This window comes from Pseudophryne corroboree, assembly GCF_028390025.1.
Source record: "Pseudophryne corroboree isolate aPseCor3 chromosome 6 unlocalized genomic scaffold, aPseCor3.hap2 SUPER_6_unloc_1, whole genome shotgun sequence".
NCBI classification, from domain to species: Eukaryota; Metazoa; Chordata; class Amphibia; order Anura; family Myobatrachidae; genus Pseudophryne; species Pseudophryne corroboree.
In genome coordinates this window covers 1687315-1705549 of record NW_026967602.1, presented here as the reverse complement: position 1 = coordinate 1705549, position 18235 = coordinate 1687315, and the positions used below count along the sequence as shown (strand labels likewise).

The 18235-nt window shown below is 45.6% G+C and overlaps 1 protein-coding gene across 1 annotated transcript in view; it reads left to right on the top strand.

The window, feature by feature from the left end:
• Nucleotides 1-1997, top strand: part of TMEM95 (transmembrane protein 95) — a 167720-nt gene extending 165723 nt beyond the window's left edge. Inside the window, exon 8 of the mRNA XM_063950424.1 lies at nt 1901-1997. Within this exon, the coding sequence (XP_063806494.1) occupies nt 1901-1967 (67 nt within the window). The 3' untranslated portion in view covers nt 1968-1997. The remainder of the gene's footprint in view (nt 1-1900) is intronic.
• The last annotated feature ends 16238 nt before the right edge of the window (nt 1998-18235 follow it).

The window sequence follows — 18235 nt, the reverse complement described above, 5'->3', positions numbered from 1 at the left end:
TAGCAATGACACTATTATATTGCACAGTCCCTATACTATAACATTAACACTATTATATTGCACAGTCCCTATACTATGACACTGACCGTATACTATAACACTGACCCTATACTATAGCAATGACACTATTATATTGCACAGTCCCTATACTATAACATTAACACTATTATATTGCACAGTCCCTATACTATGACCGTATACTATAACACTGACATTATATTGCACAGTCCCTATACTATAACACTGACCCTATACTATAACATTGACCCTATTATATTGCACAGTCCCTATACTATGACACTATACTATAACACTGACACTATTATATTGCACAGTCCCTATACTATAACACTGACCCTATTATATTGCACAGTCCCTGTACTATGACACTATACTATAACACTGACACTATTATATTGCACAGTCCCTATACTATAACACTGACCCTATTATATTGCACAGTCCCTATACTATAACACTGACCCTATTATATTGCACAGTCACTATGCTATAATACTGACCCTATACCATAACACTGACCCTATTATATTGCACAGTCCCTATACTATAACACTGACCCTATTATATTACACTGACCCTATACTATAACCCTGACCCTATTATATTACACTGACCCTATACTATAACACTGACCCTATTATATTGCACAGTCACTATGCTATAATACTGACCCTATTATATTGCACAGTCACTATGCTATAATACTGACCCTATACCATAACACTGACCCTATTATATTGCACAGTCCCTATACTATGACACTGACCGTATACTATAACACAGACACTATTATATTACACTGACCCTATACTATAACACTGACCCTATTATATTGCACAGTCCCTATACTATGACCGTATACTATAACACTGACACTATTATATTACACTGACCCTATACTATAGCAATGACACTATTATATTGCACAGTCCCTATACTATGACACTGACCGTATACTGTAACACTGACCCTATTATATTGCACAGTCCCTATACTATAACACTGACCCTATACTATAACACTGACACTATTATATAACACTGACCCTATACTATAACACTGACCCTATTATATTGCACAGTCCCTATACTATAACACTGACCCTATACTATAACACTGACCCTATTATATTGCACAGTCACTATGCTATAATACTGACCCTATTATATTGCACAGTCACTATGCTATAATACTGACCCTATTATATTGCACAGTCACTATACTATAACACTGACCCTATACTATAACACTGACACTATTATATTACACTGACCCTATACTATAACACTGACACTATTATATTGCACAGTCCCTATACTACGACACTGACCGTATACTATAACACAAACACTATTATATTACACTGACCCTATACTATAACACTGACCCTATTATATTGCACAGTCCCTATACTATAACACTGACCCTATTATATTGCACAGTCACTATGCTATAATACTGACCCTATTATATTGCACAATCACTATGCTATAATACTGACCCTATTATATTGCACAGTCACTATACTATAACACTGACCCTATACTATAACACTGACACTATTATATTACACTGACCCTATACTATAACACTGACACTATTATATTGCACAGTCCCTATACTACGACACTGACCGTATACTATAACACAAACACTATTATATTACACTGACCCTATACTATAACACTGACCCTATTATATTGCACAGTCCCTATACTATAACACTGACCCTATTATATTGCACAGTCCCTATACTATGACACTGACCGTATACTATAACACTGACCCTATACTATAACAGGCACATACGCTTCTACTGCTTCATAGTTCTGTATCACTGTGACCCCATATGATAAGTGTTATGATTACTGTTACTCAGGTACCTCAGGGAGAAGAAATCTGGGGACAGAGCTGTGGACAGAGTTGCACTGTTATTGGACGACTGAATAAATGGAGCATAACCCGTTATTACCTTCCCCTCGCCTCTGATTGTGTGTCATAGCCAGGCAGGGGAGAGATTCCCGCACACACTGCAATACCCCCATATAACGTGCTGAACCCTGACACTGCTCAGGCCAGGGGCACAAGCCACATGGAGGCGAGATGTGCGTCCGTCTGTGCACGGACCACCACACTACTCCCGGTATCTATGCTGAACCACCACACTACTCCCCGTATCTATGCTGATCCACCACACTGCTCCCCGTATCTATGCTGATCCACCACGCTACTCCCCGTATCTATGCTGAACCACCACACTACTCCCCGTATCTATGCTGAACCACCACACTACTCCCCCGTATCTATGCTGAACCACCACACTACTCCCGGTATCTATGCTGAACCACCACACTACTCCCCGTAGCTATGCTGAACCACCACACTACTCCCCGTAGCTATGCTGAACCACCACACTACTCCCGGTATCTATGCTGAACCACCACACTACTCCCCGTAGCTATGCTGAACCACCACACTACTCCCCGTAGCTATGCTGAACCACCACACTACTCCCCGTATCTATGCTGAACCACCACACTACTCCCCGTATCTATGCTGAACCACCACACTACTCCCCCGTATCTATGCTGAACCACCACACTACTCCCGGTATCTATGCTGAACCACCACACTACTCCCCGTAGCTATGCTGAACCACCACACTACTCCCCGTAGCTATGCTGAACCACCACACTACTCCCGGTATCTATGCTGAACCACCACACTACTCCCCGTAGCTATGCTGAACCACCACACTACTCCCCGTAGCTATGCTGAACCACCACACTACTCCCGGTATCTATGCTGAACCACCACACTACTCCCGGTATCTATGCTGAACCACCACACTACTCCCGGTATCTATGCTGAACCACCACACTACTCCCGGTATCTATGCTGAACCACCACACTACTCCCGGTATCTATGCTGAACCACCACACTACTCCCCGTATCTATGCTGAACCACCACACTACTCCCCGTATCTATGCTGAACCACCACACTACTCCCCGTATCTATGCTGAACCACCACGCTACTCTCCGTATCTATGCTGAACCACCACACTACTCCCCGTATCTATGCTGAACCACCACACTACTCCCCGTATCTATGCTGAACCACCACACTACTCCCCGTATCTATGCTTATCGATGAGATACAATCCTGGCTGCTGCGCCTGGTTTTGGCATATTGCATGTGGGTTGGTATCGGGATTCCAGCACTTGGGATGCTGGCAGTCACAATACCAACGCACCGGATCCTGACACCTGTGTGGTAAGTATACTAACCCCTAACTCTTACCCTCCCACCTACCCCCGCAGCCTGACACTAACCCTCCCTCCCCGCAACCTCCCCACTGGTGTCTAGCCCTAACCCTCCCTCCCCGCAGCCTAACCCTAACCCTCCCTCCCCGCAGCCTAACCCTCCCCGCAGCCTAACCCTAACCCTCCCTCCCTGCAGCCTAACCCTAACCCTCCCTCCCCACAACGTAACCCTCCCTCCCCACAACGTAACCCTCCCTCCCCACAACCTAACCCTAACCCTCCCTCCCCGCAACCTAACCCTCCCTCCCCACAGCCTAACCCTAACCCTCCCCGCAGCCTAACCCTAACCCTCCCTCCCCGCAGCCTTACCCTAACCCTCCCTCCCCGCAGCCTAACCCTAACCCTCCCTCCCCGCAGCCTAACCCTAACCCTCCCTCCCCACAGCCTAACCCTAACCCTCCCCGCAGCCTAACCCTCCCTCCCCGCAGCCTAACCCTAACCCTCCCTCCCCACAGCCTAACCCTAACCCTCCCTCCCCGTAGCCTAACCCTAACCCTCCCTCCCCGCAGCCTAACCCTAACCCTCCCCGCAGCCTAACCCTAACCCTCCCTCCCCACAGCCTAACCCTAACCCTCCCCGCAGCCTAACCCTAACCCTCCCCGCAGCCTAACCCTAACCCTCCCTCCCCGCAGCCTAACCCTCCCTCCCCACAGCCTAACCCTAACCCTCCCCACAGCCTAACCCTCCCTCCCCGCAGCCTAACCCTAACCCTCCCTCCCCGCAGCCTAACCCTATCCCTCCCTCCCCGCAGCCTACGCCTAACCCTTCCAGGTTGTGTCTTTATCCATCAGCGCTGGATACATCCCCTTGCACGCTCACTGACTGGTTCACTGCTAACACAGCACACGTGGGCAGCAGAATCAGGGGAGCGCTCTCATACCTGCTATTGTCGGGTCATATATGTAGTTGCTATGTATGCAAAAGTTAGGAGACACACTTACAGTCTATTAATGAGAACCAGCAGCGTGATGACTTCTAACAAATGATGTTACTCTGCAATCATAACCATACTGTTACAATTCACCTGCCTCTAATGTTTGGCAGGGGAATTACAAGGAGAGGATTACTACTGGAGATGCAGAGTGACACAGAAATGGTTAGCCGGACTGGACTGTGGAATACTGTAGTAACTTGAGCGAGGTGTAGCAGAATTTTAAGTTTAGTAGACTATGGGCTCTCCCTTTAAGACAGGAATGTGCAGCACCACACTTTACACTGATGATGAACAGCAGATGAGTAATAGCACAGCTATGAGCCAAGGACCAGAATGTATCACAATCACTGTTGCAGGTAATGAATGTCCACAGATGTGAGGGAATACCAAGTACTTTATTGTAGCAGTGATATAATAAGGTATGGCAGAGAAATCACAGTAACAATCCAGAGTACAGTATGAGCAGAGAGTAAATGGTTATCCAGAATGAGACTTGCAGCAGAGAAATTAGATAGTTGAACTAGAATCCAGAGTAATATAATCCACAGAATTTAGATTGCAGGATTTGCACAATAAATCAGAAATGCATAGAGGAAGTCCACAGTAGTATGTAACACAAGTAATGAATGCATAGAGGAAGTCCACAGTAGTATGTAACACAAGTAATGAATGCATAGAGGAAGTCCACAGTAGTATGTAACACAAGTAATGAGTGCATAGAGGAAGTCCACAGTAGTATGTAACACAAGTGATGAATGCATAGAGGAAGTCCACAGTAGTGTGTAACACAAGTAATGAGTGCATAGAGGAAGTCCACAGTAGTATGTAACACAAGTAATGAGTGCATAGAGGAAGTCCACAGTAGTATGTAACACAAGTAATGAATGCATAGAGGAAGTCCACAGTAGTATGTAACACAAGTGATGAATGCATAGAGGAAGTCCACAGTAGTGTGTAACACAAGTAATGAATGCATAGAGGAAGTCCACAGTAGTATGTAACACAAGTAATGAATGCATAGAGGAAGTCCACAGTAGTATGTAACACAAGTAATGAGTGCATAGAGGAAGTCCACAGTAGTGTGTAACACAAGTAATGAATGCATAGAGGAAGTCCACAGTAGTATGTAACACAAGTAATGAATGCATAGAGGAAGTCCACAGTAGTATGTAACACAAGTAATGAATGCATAGAGGAAGTCCACAGTAGTATGTAACACAAGTAATGAATGCATAGAGGAAGTCCACAGTAGTATGTAACACAAGTAATGAATGCATAGAGGAAGTCCACAGTAGTATGTAACACAAGTAATGAGTGCATAGAGGAAGTCCACAGTAGTATGTAACACAAGTAATGAGTGCATAGAGGAAGTCCACAGTAGTGTGTAACACAAGTAATGAGTGCATAGAGGAAGTCCACAGTAGTGTGTAACACAAGTAATGAATGCATAGAGGAAGTCCACAGTAGTATGTAACACAAGTAATGAATGCATAGAGGAAGTCCACAGTAGTATGTAACACAAGTAATGAGTGCATAGAGGAAGTCCACAGTAGTATGTAACACAAGTAATGAGTGCATAGAGGAAGTCCACAGTAGTATGTAACACAAGTAATGAGTGCATAGAGGAAGTCCACAGTAGTATGTAACACAAGTAATGAATGCATAGAGGAAGTCCACAGTAGTATGTAACACAAGTAATGAGTGCATAGAGGAAGTCCACAGTAGTATGTAACACAAGTAATGAATGCATAGAGGAAGTCCACAGTAGTATGTAACACAAGTAATGAATGCATAGAGGAAGTCCACAGTAGTATGTAACACAAGTAATGAATGCATAGAGGAAGTCCACAGTAGTATGTAACACAAGTAATGAATGCATAGAGGAAGTCCACAGTAGTGTGTAACACAAGTAATGAATGCATAGAGGAAGTCCACAGTAGTATGTAACACAAGTAATGAGTGCATAGAGGAAGTCCACAGTAGTGTGTAACACAAGTAATGAATGCATAGAGGAAGTCCACAGTAGTATGTAACACAAGTAATGAATGCATAGAGGAAGTCCACAGTAGTGTGTAACACAAGTAATGAATGCATAGAGGAAGTCCACAGTAGTGTGTAACACAAGTAATGAATGCATAGAGGAAGTCCACAGTAGTATGTAACACAAGTAATGAATGCATAGAGGAAGTCCACAGTAGTATGTAACACAAGTAATGAATGCATAGAGGAAGTCCACAGTAGTATGTAACACAAGTAATGAATGCATAGAGGAAGTCCACAGTAGTATGTAACACAAGTAATGAATGCATAGAGGAAGTCCACAGTAGTGTGTAACACAAGTAATGAATGCATAGAGGAAGTCCACAGTAGTATGTAACACAAGTAATGAATGCATAGAGGAAGTCCACAGTAGTGTGTAACACAAGTAATGAATGCATAGAGGAAGTCCACAGTAGTATGTAACACAAGTAATGAATGCATAGAGGAAGTCCACAGTAGTATGTAACACAAGTAATGAATGCATAGAGAATCCACAGGGCACAGTGACAGTCCATAATACTTAGCTGAGGTCATCCTGGAACACAAACTGACAAGAACAGGAGTTGCTGGATAACATGAACTGGAGATAGGACTAAGACACCAGACAATGCCGATCGTTCAGGCAGGAAAGTAGTATAATATCACCGGCGTCGGAGAACTCAGCTAGCTGCTTTATAACAGCCACACTAACCAATGAACAAGGCCAGGCTGGGAGTGTTAACTCTAATTACAAACCCTGTATACCTGCAGAGCTGCATGTACACAGAGCCAAAGGAACAGAACGCACAGATGGATCAGCTGACACCAGGTACATACTGAACAGAATCATAACACATACGAGGCATACAGTGCATCCGGAAAGTATTCACAGCGCTTCACTTTTTCCACATTTTGTTACGTTACAGCCTTATTCCAAAATGGAGTAAATTCATTTTCCCCTCTAAATTCTACACACAATACCCCATAATGACAAAGTGAAATTAGTGTTTTTGCGATTTTTGCAAATGTATTAAAAATAAAAAACTAAGAAATCACATGTACATAAGTATTCACAGCCTTTGCTCAGTACTTTGTTGATGCACCTTTGGCAGCAATTACAGCCTCAAGTCTTTTTGAATATGATGCCACAAGCTTGGCACACTTATCTTTGGGCAGTTTCGCCCATTCCTCTTTGCAGCACCTCTCCAGCTCCATCAGGTTGGATGGGAAGCGTCGGTGCACAGCCATTTTCAGACCTCTCCAGAGATGTTCAATCGGATTCAAGTCTGGGCTCTGGTTGGCCACTCAAGGACATTCACAGAGTTGTCCTGAAGCCACTCCTTTGATATCTTGGCTGTGTGCTTAGGGTCGTTGTCCTGCTGAAAGATGAACCGTCGCCCCAGTCTGAGGTCAAGAGCGCTCTGGAGCAGGTTTTCACCCAGGATGTCTCTGTACATTGCTGCATTCATCTTTCCCTCTATCCTGACTAGTCTCCCAGTTCCTGCCGCTAGAAAACACCCCACAGCATGATGCTGCCACCACCATGCTTCACTGTAGGGATGGTATTGGTCTGGTGATGAACGGTGCATGGTTTCCTCCAAACATGACGCCTGGCATTCACACCAAAGAGTTCAATCTATGTCTCATCAGACCAGAGAATTTTGTGTCTCATGGTCTGAGAGTCCTTCAGGTGCATTTTGGCAAACTCCAGGCAGGCTGTCATGTGCTTTCTACTAAGGAGTGGCTTCCGTCTGGCCACTCTACCATACAGGCCAGATTGGTGGATTGCTGCATAGATAATAATAATAATACTTTATTATCATCAATAGTTCAAGAAAAACATGAACAAACAACGAAACTAAAAGCAAGCATATACAAAGACCATAAGAGCAGAAAGAGCACTTCTCAAACCAAGACACTCTCAATTATCTCGATTTTGTCCGGTTTAACATGTTTATTGCTGTTGGGAAAAAACTACCCCTTAACCGCTTAGTCCGACAGAGAATAGAACGATAACGCTTATTAGATGGCAGCACAGAAAACATCCCCACATTAGGATGAGATAGATCTCCCAAGATACTTCTCACCTTAGTGAGGAGCCTCTTTTCATATATATCCTGAATACAGGGCAAACTAACTCCAATAACTCTACTCGCAGTTTTTACCACTCTCTGAAGGGACTTACGTTCTACAGCAGTGCAATTACCTAACCATACCATAATGCCGTATGTAAGGACACTCTCTAAAATGGGCGAATAAAAATTAACTAATATCTCCTTACATATTCCTACCATACGCATTTTCCTCAATAAAAACAGGCGTTGTTGGGCTTTTTTAACAACACATCGAGTATGAGTGCCCCAGGACAAGTCATTGGAGATGTCAATACCCAGGAATTTAAAAGACTCAACCGTCTCCACTTCCTGGTTATTTACAACTATAGGACAAAAGGGCTGCTTATGCGATTTCCTAAAATCTACAGTCATTTCTCTCGTATTTTTTACATTTAGGATTAAATGATTTGTTTGACTCCAAGCCTCTAACCTAGCGACCTCAGATCTATATTCTGACTCATCGTCCTTACTAATTAAACCTACAACTGCAATATCATCGGCAAATTTATTAATGTGAACTGACTCCGATTTAGAAATGCAATCGTAAGTAAACAGGGAGTACAGCAGGGGACTCAGTACACAACCCTGAGGCACCCCCGTACTAATTACAAGCTCGCTAGATAGAGAATTATGCAATCTAACAGATTGGGGCCTGTTTATCAAAAAGTCCAAGATCCATCTACATACAAAATTATTTAATCCGAACTGAGATAGTTTAGACACTAGCAATGTTGGGATTACCGTATTAAACGCTGAACTGTAATCCACGAACAAGATTCTCGCAGAAGAACATGTGGATTCTAGATGGGTAGCCACACAGTGGACCAAAGCGATAGCAGCATCATCCGTCGACCTATTTGCTTTGTATGCAAACTGAAAAGGATCCAGATTAGCTGGGATATTTTTCTTTATATATCCCATAACCAATCTTTCAAAGGCCTTCATTATAAGAGTTGTCAGAGTAATTGGTCGGTTATCGTTTGGCTCACAGGCTTTACCATTTTTGGGAACCGGGACAATAATAGATTACTTAAAACACTTAGGCACACGACAAGTGGCAAGGGAAAGGTTAAAAATCATAGTAAAGATCCCAGCCAACTGCTCAGAACATGTCTTAATAACATTTCCCGGGATCCTATCTGGGCCGGGGGCCTTACCTGATTTAGAACTGGCAAAGCACCGTCTAAAAGACAATTCATCCAGTACCAGGGACTCTACATTCTCCAGGTTCCCATTCCAATCAACAGGGGAAACAGCCATGCTATCAAAACGAGAGATGGTTGTCCTTCTGGAAGGTTCTCCTCTCTCCACAGAGGAATGCTGTAGCTCTGACATAGTGACCATTGGGTTCTTGGTCACCTCCCTGACCAGGGCCCTTCTTCCTCGATCGCTCAGTTTAGACAGTCGGCCAGCTCTAGGAAGAGTCCTGGTGGTTCCGAACTTCTTCCATTTACGGATGATGGAGGCCACTGTGCTCATTGGGAGATCAAAGCAGCAGATATCTTTCTGTACCCTTCCCCAGATTTGTGCCTCGAGACAATCCTGTAGACAATTCCTTTGACTTCATGCTTGGTTTGTGCTCAGACATGCACTGTCAAGTGTGGGACCTTATATAGACAGGTGTGTGCCTTTCCAAATTATGTCCAATCAACTGAATTTACCACAGGTGGACTCCAGTTAAGCTGTAGGAACATCTCAAGGATGATCAGTGGAAACAGAATGCACCTGAGCTCAATTTTGAGCTTTATGGCAAAGGCTGTGAATACTTATGTACATGTGATTTCTTAGTTTTTTTATTTTTAATACATTTGCAAAGGTCACAAAAAACGTTTTCACGTTGTCATTATGGTGTATTATGTGTAGAATTTTGAGGGAAAAATGAATTTATTCCATTTTGGAAAAAGGCTGTAACATAACAAAATGTGGAAAAAGTGAAGCGCTGTGAATACTTTCCGGATGCACCGTGTATCATGAGCAGTGACCTTGTACCCCTCTGCGGGCTGTACAGACACACTTACTGTACAGTAGCTTGCTGCGGCAACTGAGTAACTGGGGAGTATTTGATGGAATAATATTACTATATAACCACTTACACGCTGTGTGTATTAGCCAGGAGTAGAGTATTTGAGAAACGTACTAATGTATAGATGGCGTTCCCTATGGGACAGAAGCGCAGGAAAGATTCTGTCGCCAGAGCCCGCTGCGTGGGGGTACATCGCGCATGCATGTGCAGTGAGAAACCATCGGGCGCTTGTGCGTCTCCTGGGCATCAGCCGTGATCAGTGACAAAGTGACAGATGTGGCAATGACAGGTAGGCATGAGCCGCACATTATGTAATCATCGTCACCGCAGGGACACGCTGCTACAGTACAGGCTGAAAGTGAATTATTATTATTATTCATTTACATGAATGAACACAATGTGCCGGCGAGTACAGTACAAGTCAGGGTTACGCCAGGTAATTACAGCTGTACTGTACTGACTCATGTGCCTGCTGGAGGTGGCTGAGGAAACTATTTACTAAGACCAGGTGAGACAATGCCAGGCGGATGTTCTGACGGGCACCACCCAGATAATACCAAATATAATGCAACAATGAGAAGGATTGTCCTGCCGCCTGGGAGAACGAGGACTTCCCAGATAGTCCCACGGGTTAAGAGATACGTTCCTGTGCGTCTGTTCCTCCAGCGCTGGATATCACATATAGGGCCCATTTATCAAACAATATTTGCAGCTATAGCCCCGAAAACACCCATTTCCTGAAGCCCACAAAATATACATTTGTTATTAGGGCCGGTCAGAATTATTCCCATATAGCGGAGATCTACGAGCATATTTACTAATATTATTTTTACTAAAGTGATGTGAGAGGCTGTATTCCCTCCATTTCCTCATTCTTCTAGTTTCAGTGAAATGTATTAAAGGGCTTTTGGCGCATTTTTTGTGATAATTACCCCAACCCCCTTTCATTCGCATTTTTTGGGGGTAACTAGCTCATATTTCCCGTACTTGTATTGGGAAATGTGATCTGGCTAAATGTACAAAAAAAAAAAAAAAAATGGCAGAAAACAGTGGAGGGAGCCCTGTGACAATAACACCATCTTCAGACAGTGTTGTTATCACAGGCTCCCGGCTCCATTCTCCGCTCTGACAGGCAGAGAAGAGGGGGAAACCGGCCTTGTGTGTGTAATATTATTATTATCCTTTATTTATATGGCGCCACAGGGGATCTGCAGCGCCCAATTACAGAGTACACAAACACATGAGTGAAACAAGAACACAGCGGCAGAAAAATGAGGGATCTGGTGACATCAAAGGACGTATAGAATAAAAGATGGTTTACGTAAGAGAAAGAAAAGCACGAGGGTTGAGGGCCCTGCTCGTGAGAGTTTACATTCTGAAGGGGAGGAGCAGACAGACAGGGGTGACACAAATGGGGTAGACAGTGAGCGCAGGGGTTGGGTAAGCATTGTACTCCCACAACCCTAACCCTCCCTAACTGCAGCCCAACCCCCCCTCCCTCCCCTTCAGCAGCCTAACCCTCCCTGGCGGTGCCTAAACCTAACCCCCCCTCACCGCAGGTCAGCCTAAACTGAACCTCCTCCTGCGGCTTACCTCTCCGGCGGCACGGCAGGCACTATATCGGTATCCCGGATCGGGACGATAGCGCCGGCATTCCGAGCTGCGTTGGGATTTCATCCTAAAAAAAAACTCTTACAGCCCCCCCTCCCCGGTGCACTGATCAGTGTCCCAGTGCACTCCCCCGAGACTGCGGTCCTGTGATGTCTGCTGTAAATCTGGTTGTTATTGTGAAACATACCCGGAGAAGTCTGCGCAGCGGATTTGCGGGGACGGATCTTTCTCGCAGGCTCTGTCCTTGCATGTGTTGTAGTCAGTAATCGCAGTGCGGATTGGGGCGATTTTATGTCTGGGGTGTACTTACCTCCCGGAAACTGGAACTAATAGTATACAATGGCGTATAGTAGATAGCGGTCCGTGTCCTGTCACAGCAGGAGCGCAGCGATCACATGACCGGCTGCCCTCACCGGATCATCGATCACCTGTCCCTTGGTGCAGGTAAGTACACAGTGACCACCTGTGCTTCCGTCAGACACACACGGCTGACCACAGGGGCCGGATCCCAGCCAGCTGGAGCAGGGGAGCGTTCTTATCACAGGGCTCCCACCTCTGTTTTTATTTGGGGATTTTCTGGGTTTTCTTTAGTAAATTTGTCCAGATGTATGAAGTATGGGGAATGTGATCTGTAATGTGAATTTAAGGACTTGCAGGAGAAGCTTTGCTGCTGTAATTCTCCAATTCTCCTTCAGTGCAGTCGTGTGCTACTAACATAACGCCAAAACCTTTCTATATTGTCTTATAAATAATCATTTTTCCTGAATATGCTGGTGTGTATGAGGATGTAGCATGTAGTGACACATGTACCATGGGAACATTTACAGGTGTGTATGAGGGTCTACGATGTAGCGTGTAGTGACACATGTAGCATGGGATAATGGGCACAACAAAGGTATGTGTGAGGGTCTAGCATGTAGCATGTAGTGACACGTGTAGCATGGGATAATGGGCACAACACAGGTATGTGTGAGGGTCTAGCATGTAACATGTAGTGACACATGTAGCATGGGACAATGGGTGCAACACAGGGATGTGTGAGGGTCTAGCATGTAGCATGTAGTGACACATGTAGCATGGGATAATGGGCACAACACAGGTATGTGTGAGGGTCTAGCATGTAGCATGTAGCGACACGTGTAGCATGGGATAATGGGCACAGGTATGTGTGAGGGTCTAGCATGTAGCATGTAGTGACACGTGTAGCAGGTGATAATGGGCACAGGTATGTGTGAGGGTCTAGCATGTAGTGACACGTGTAACAGGAGATAATGGGCACAGCACAGGTATGTGTGAGGGTCTAGCATGTAACATGTAGTGACACATGTAGCATGGGATAATGGGCACAACACAGGTATGTGTGAGGGTCTAGCATGTAGCATGTAGCGACACGTGTAGCATGGGATAATGGGCACAACACAGGTATGTGTGAGGGTCTAGCATGTAGTGACACGTGTAGTATGGGATAATGGGCACAGCACAGGTATGTGTGAGGGTCTAGCATGTAACATGTAGTGACACGTGTAGCATGGGATAATGGGCACAACACAGGTATGTGTGAGGGTCTAGCATGTAACATGTAGTGACACATGTAGCATGGGACAATGGGTGCAACACAGGGATGTGTGAGGGTCTAGCATGTAGCATGTAGCGACACGTGTAGCATGGGATAATGGGCACAACACAGGTATGTGTGAGGGTCTAGCATGTAGTGACACGTGTAATATGGGATAATGGGCACAGCACAGGTATGTGTGAGGGTCTAGCATGTAACATGTAGTGACACATGTAGCATGGGATAATGGGCACAACACAGGTATGTGTGAGGGTCTAGCATGTAGCGACACGTGTAGCATGGGATAATGGGCACAACACAGGTATGTGTGAGGGTCTAGCATGTAGCATGCAGTGATACGTGTAGCATGGGATAATGGGCACAACACAGGTATGTGTGAGGGTCTAGCATGTAGTGACACGTGTAGCAGGAGATAATGGGCACAGCACAGGTATGTGTGAGGGTCTAGCATGTAACATGTAGTGACACATGTAGCATGGGATAATGGGCACAACACAGGTATGTGTGAGGGTCTAGCATGTAGCATGTAGCGACACGTGTAGCATGGGATAATGGGCACAACACAGGTATGTGTGAGGGTCTAGCATGTAGTGACACGTGTAGTATGGGATAATGGGCACAGCACAGGTATGTGTGAGGGTCTAGCATGTAACATGTAGTGACACATGTAGCATGGGATAATGGGCACAACACAGGTATGTGTGAGGGTCTAGCATGTAGCATGTAGCGACACGTGTAGCATGGGATAATGGGCACAACACAGGTATGTGTGAGGGTCTAGCATGTAGCATGTAGTGATACGTGTAGCATGGGATAATGGGCACAACACAGGTATGTGTGAGGGTCTAGCATGTAGTGACACGTGTAGCAGGAGATAATGGGCACAGCACAGGTATGTGTGAGGGTCTAGCATGTAACATGTAGTGACACATGTAGCATGGGATAATGGGCACAACACAGGTATGTGTGAGGGTCTAGCATGTAGCATGTAGCGACACATGTAGCATGGGATAATGGGCACAACACAGGTATGTGTGAGGGTCTAGCATGTAGCATGTAGTGATACGTGTAGCATGGGATAATGGGCACAACACAGGTATGTGTGAGGGTCTAGCATGTAGCATGTAGTGACACATCTAGCAGGGGATAATGGGCACAGCACAGGTATGTGTGAGGATCTAGCATGTAGCATGTAGTGACACGTGTAGCATGGGATAATGGGCACAACACAGGTATGTGTGAGGGTCTAGCATGTAGCATGTAGTGACACGTGTAGCATGGGATAATGATCACAACACAGGTATGTGTGAGGGCCTAGCATGTAGCATGTAGTGACACATGTAGCAGGGGATAATGGGCACAGCACAGGTATGTGTGAGGGTCTAGCTTGTAACATGTAGTGACACGTGTAGCATGGGATAATGGGCACAACACAGGTATGTGTGAGGGTCTAGCATGTAGCATATAGTGACACGTGTAGCATGGGATAATGGGCACAGCACAGGTATGTGTGATGGTCTAGCATGTAGTGACACATCTAGCAGGGGACAATGGGTACAACACAGGTATGTGTGATGGTCTAGCATGTAGTGACACATGTAGCAGGGGATAATGGGCACAGCACAGGTATGTGTGATGGTCTAGCATGTAGTGACACATCTAGCAGGGGACAATGGGTACAACACAGGTATGTGTGATGGTCTAGCATGTAGTGACACATCTAGCAGGGGATAATGGGCACAGCACAGGTATGTGTGAGGATCTAGCATGTAACATGTGACACGTGTAGCATGGGATAATGATCACAACACAGGTATGTGTGAGGGCCTAGCATGTAGCATGTAGTGACACATGTAGCAGGGGATAATGGGCACAGCACAGGTATGTGTGAGGGTCTAGCTTGTAACATGTAGTGACACGTGTAGCATGGGATAATGGGCACAACACAGGTATGTATGAGGGTCTAGCATGTAGCATATAGTGACACATGTAGCAGGGGATAATGGGCACAGCACAGGTATATGTGAGGGTCTAGCATGTAGCATGTAGTGACATTTGTAGCAGGGGACAATGGGCACAACACAGGTATGTGTGATGGTCTAGCATGTAGCATGTAGTGACATGTTTAGCATGGAATAATGGGCACAGCACAGGTATATGTGACGGTCTAGCATATAGCATGTAGTGACATTTGTAGCATGGGATAATGGGCACAACACAGGTATGTGTGAGGATCTTGCATGTAGTGACACGTGTATCAGGGGATAATGGGCACAGCACTGGTATGTGTGAGGGTCTAGCATGTAGCATGTAGTAACATGTGTAGCACTGGATTATGGGCACAGGTATGTGTGAGGGTCTAGCATGTAGCATGTAGTGATGCGTGTATCCGGGGATAATGGGCACAGCACAGGAATGTGTGAGGGTCTAGCATATAGTGACGTGTAGCAGGGGATAATGGGCACAACACAGGTATGTGTGAGGGTTTAGCATGTAGCATGTAGTGACACGTGTAGCAGGGGATAATGGGCACAGCACAGGTATGTGTGAGGGTCTAGCATGTAGCATGTAGTGACACGTGTAGCAGGGGATAATGGGCACAGCACTGGTATGTGTGAGGGTCTAGCATGTAGCATGTAGTAACACGTGTAGCACGGGATTATGGGCACAGGTATGTGTGAGGGTCTAGCATGTAGCATGTAGTGATACGTGTATCTGGGGATAATGGGCACAGCACAGGTATGTGTGAGGGTCTAACATGTAGTGACACGTGTAGCAGGTGATAATGGGCAAAGCACAGGTATGTGTGAGAGTCTAGCATGTAGTGACACGTGTAGCAGGGGATAATGGGCACAGCACAGGTATGTATGAGGGTCTAGCATGTAGCAACACGTGTAGCAGGGGATAATGTGCACAGCACAGGTATATGTGAGGGTCTAGCATGTAGTGACACGTGTAGCAGGGGATAATGTGCACAACACAGGTATGTGTGAGGGTCTAGCATGTAGTGACACGTGTAGTATGGGATAATGGGCACAACACAGGTATGTGCGAGGGTCTAGCATGTAGTGACACGTGTATCAGGTGATAATGGGCACAGCACGGTTATGTGTGATGGTCTAGCATGTATTAACATGTGTAGCACGGGATTATGGGCACAGGTATGTGTGAGGGTCTAGCATGTAGCATGTAGTGATACATGTAGCAGGGGATAATGGGCACAGCACTGGTATGTGTGAGGGTCTAGCATGTAGCATGTAGTAACACGTGTAGCACGGGATTATGGGCACAGGTATGTGTGAGGGTGTAGCATGTAGTGACACGTGTAGCAGGGGATAATGGGCACAGCATAGGTATATGTGAGGGTCTAGGATGTAGCATGTAGTGACACGAGTATCGGGATAATGGGCACAGCACGGTTATGTGTGAGGGTCTAGCATGTAGGATGTAGTGACACGTGTAGAAGGGGATAAAGGGCACATCACAGGTATGTGTGAGGGTCTAGCATGTAGCATGTAGTGACACGTGTAGCAGGGGATAGATTGTAAGCTTGCGAGCAGGGCCTTCCTACCTCCATGTCTGTCTGTTTTTACCCAGTTTTGTTCTATTACTGTTGTTCTAATTGTAAAGCGCAACATAATATGCTGCGCTATATAAGAAACTGTTAATAAATAATGGGCACATCACAGGTATGTGTGAGGGTCTAGCATGTAGTGATACGTGTATCAGGGGATAATGGGCACAACACAGGTATGTGTGAGGGTCTAGCATGTAGCGACACCTGTAGTATGGGATAATGGGCACAGCACAGGTGTGTGTGAGGGTCTAGCATGTAGCATGTAGCGACACCTGTAGCAGGGGATAATGGGTACAACACAGGTATGTGTGAGGGTCTAGCATGTAGCATTTAGTGACACGTGTAGCAGGGGATAATAGGCACAACACAGGTATGTGTGAGGGTCTAGCATGTAGCATGTAGTGACACGTGTAGCAGGGGATAATGGGCACAGCACAGGTATGTGTGAGGGTCTATCATGTAGTGACATGTGTAGTAGGGGATAATGGGCACAGCACAGGTATGTGTGAGGGTCTAGCATGTAGTGACACATGTAGCAGGGGATAATGGGCACAGCACAGGTATGTGTGAGGGCCTAGCATGTAGTGACACGTGTAGCAGGGGATAATGGGTGCAACACAGGTATGTGTGAGGCTCTAGCATGTAGTGACATGTGTAGCAGGGGATAATGGGCACACCACAGGTATGTGTGAGGGTCTAGCATGTAGTGACACGTGTAGCAGGGGATAATGGGCACAGCACAGGTATGTGTGATGGTCTAGCATGTAGTGACACGTGTAGCAGGGGATAATGGGTGCAACACAGGTATGTGTGAGGGTCTAGCATGTAGTGACACGTGTAGCAGGGGATAATGGGTGCAACACAGGTATGTGTGAGGGTCTAGCATGTAGTGACACTTGTAGCAGTGGATAATGGGTGCAACACAGGTATGTGTGAGGGTCTAGCATGTAGTGACACGTGTAGCAGGGGATAATGGGTGCAACACAGGTATGTGTGAGGGTCTAGCATGTAGTGACACGTGTAGCATGGGACA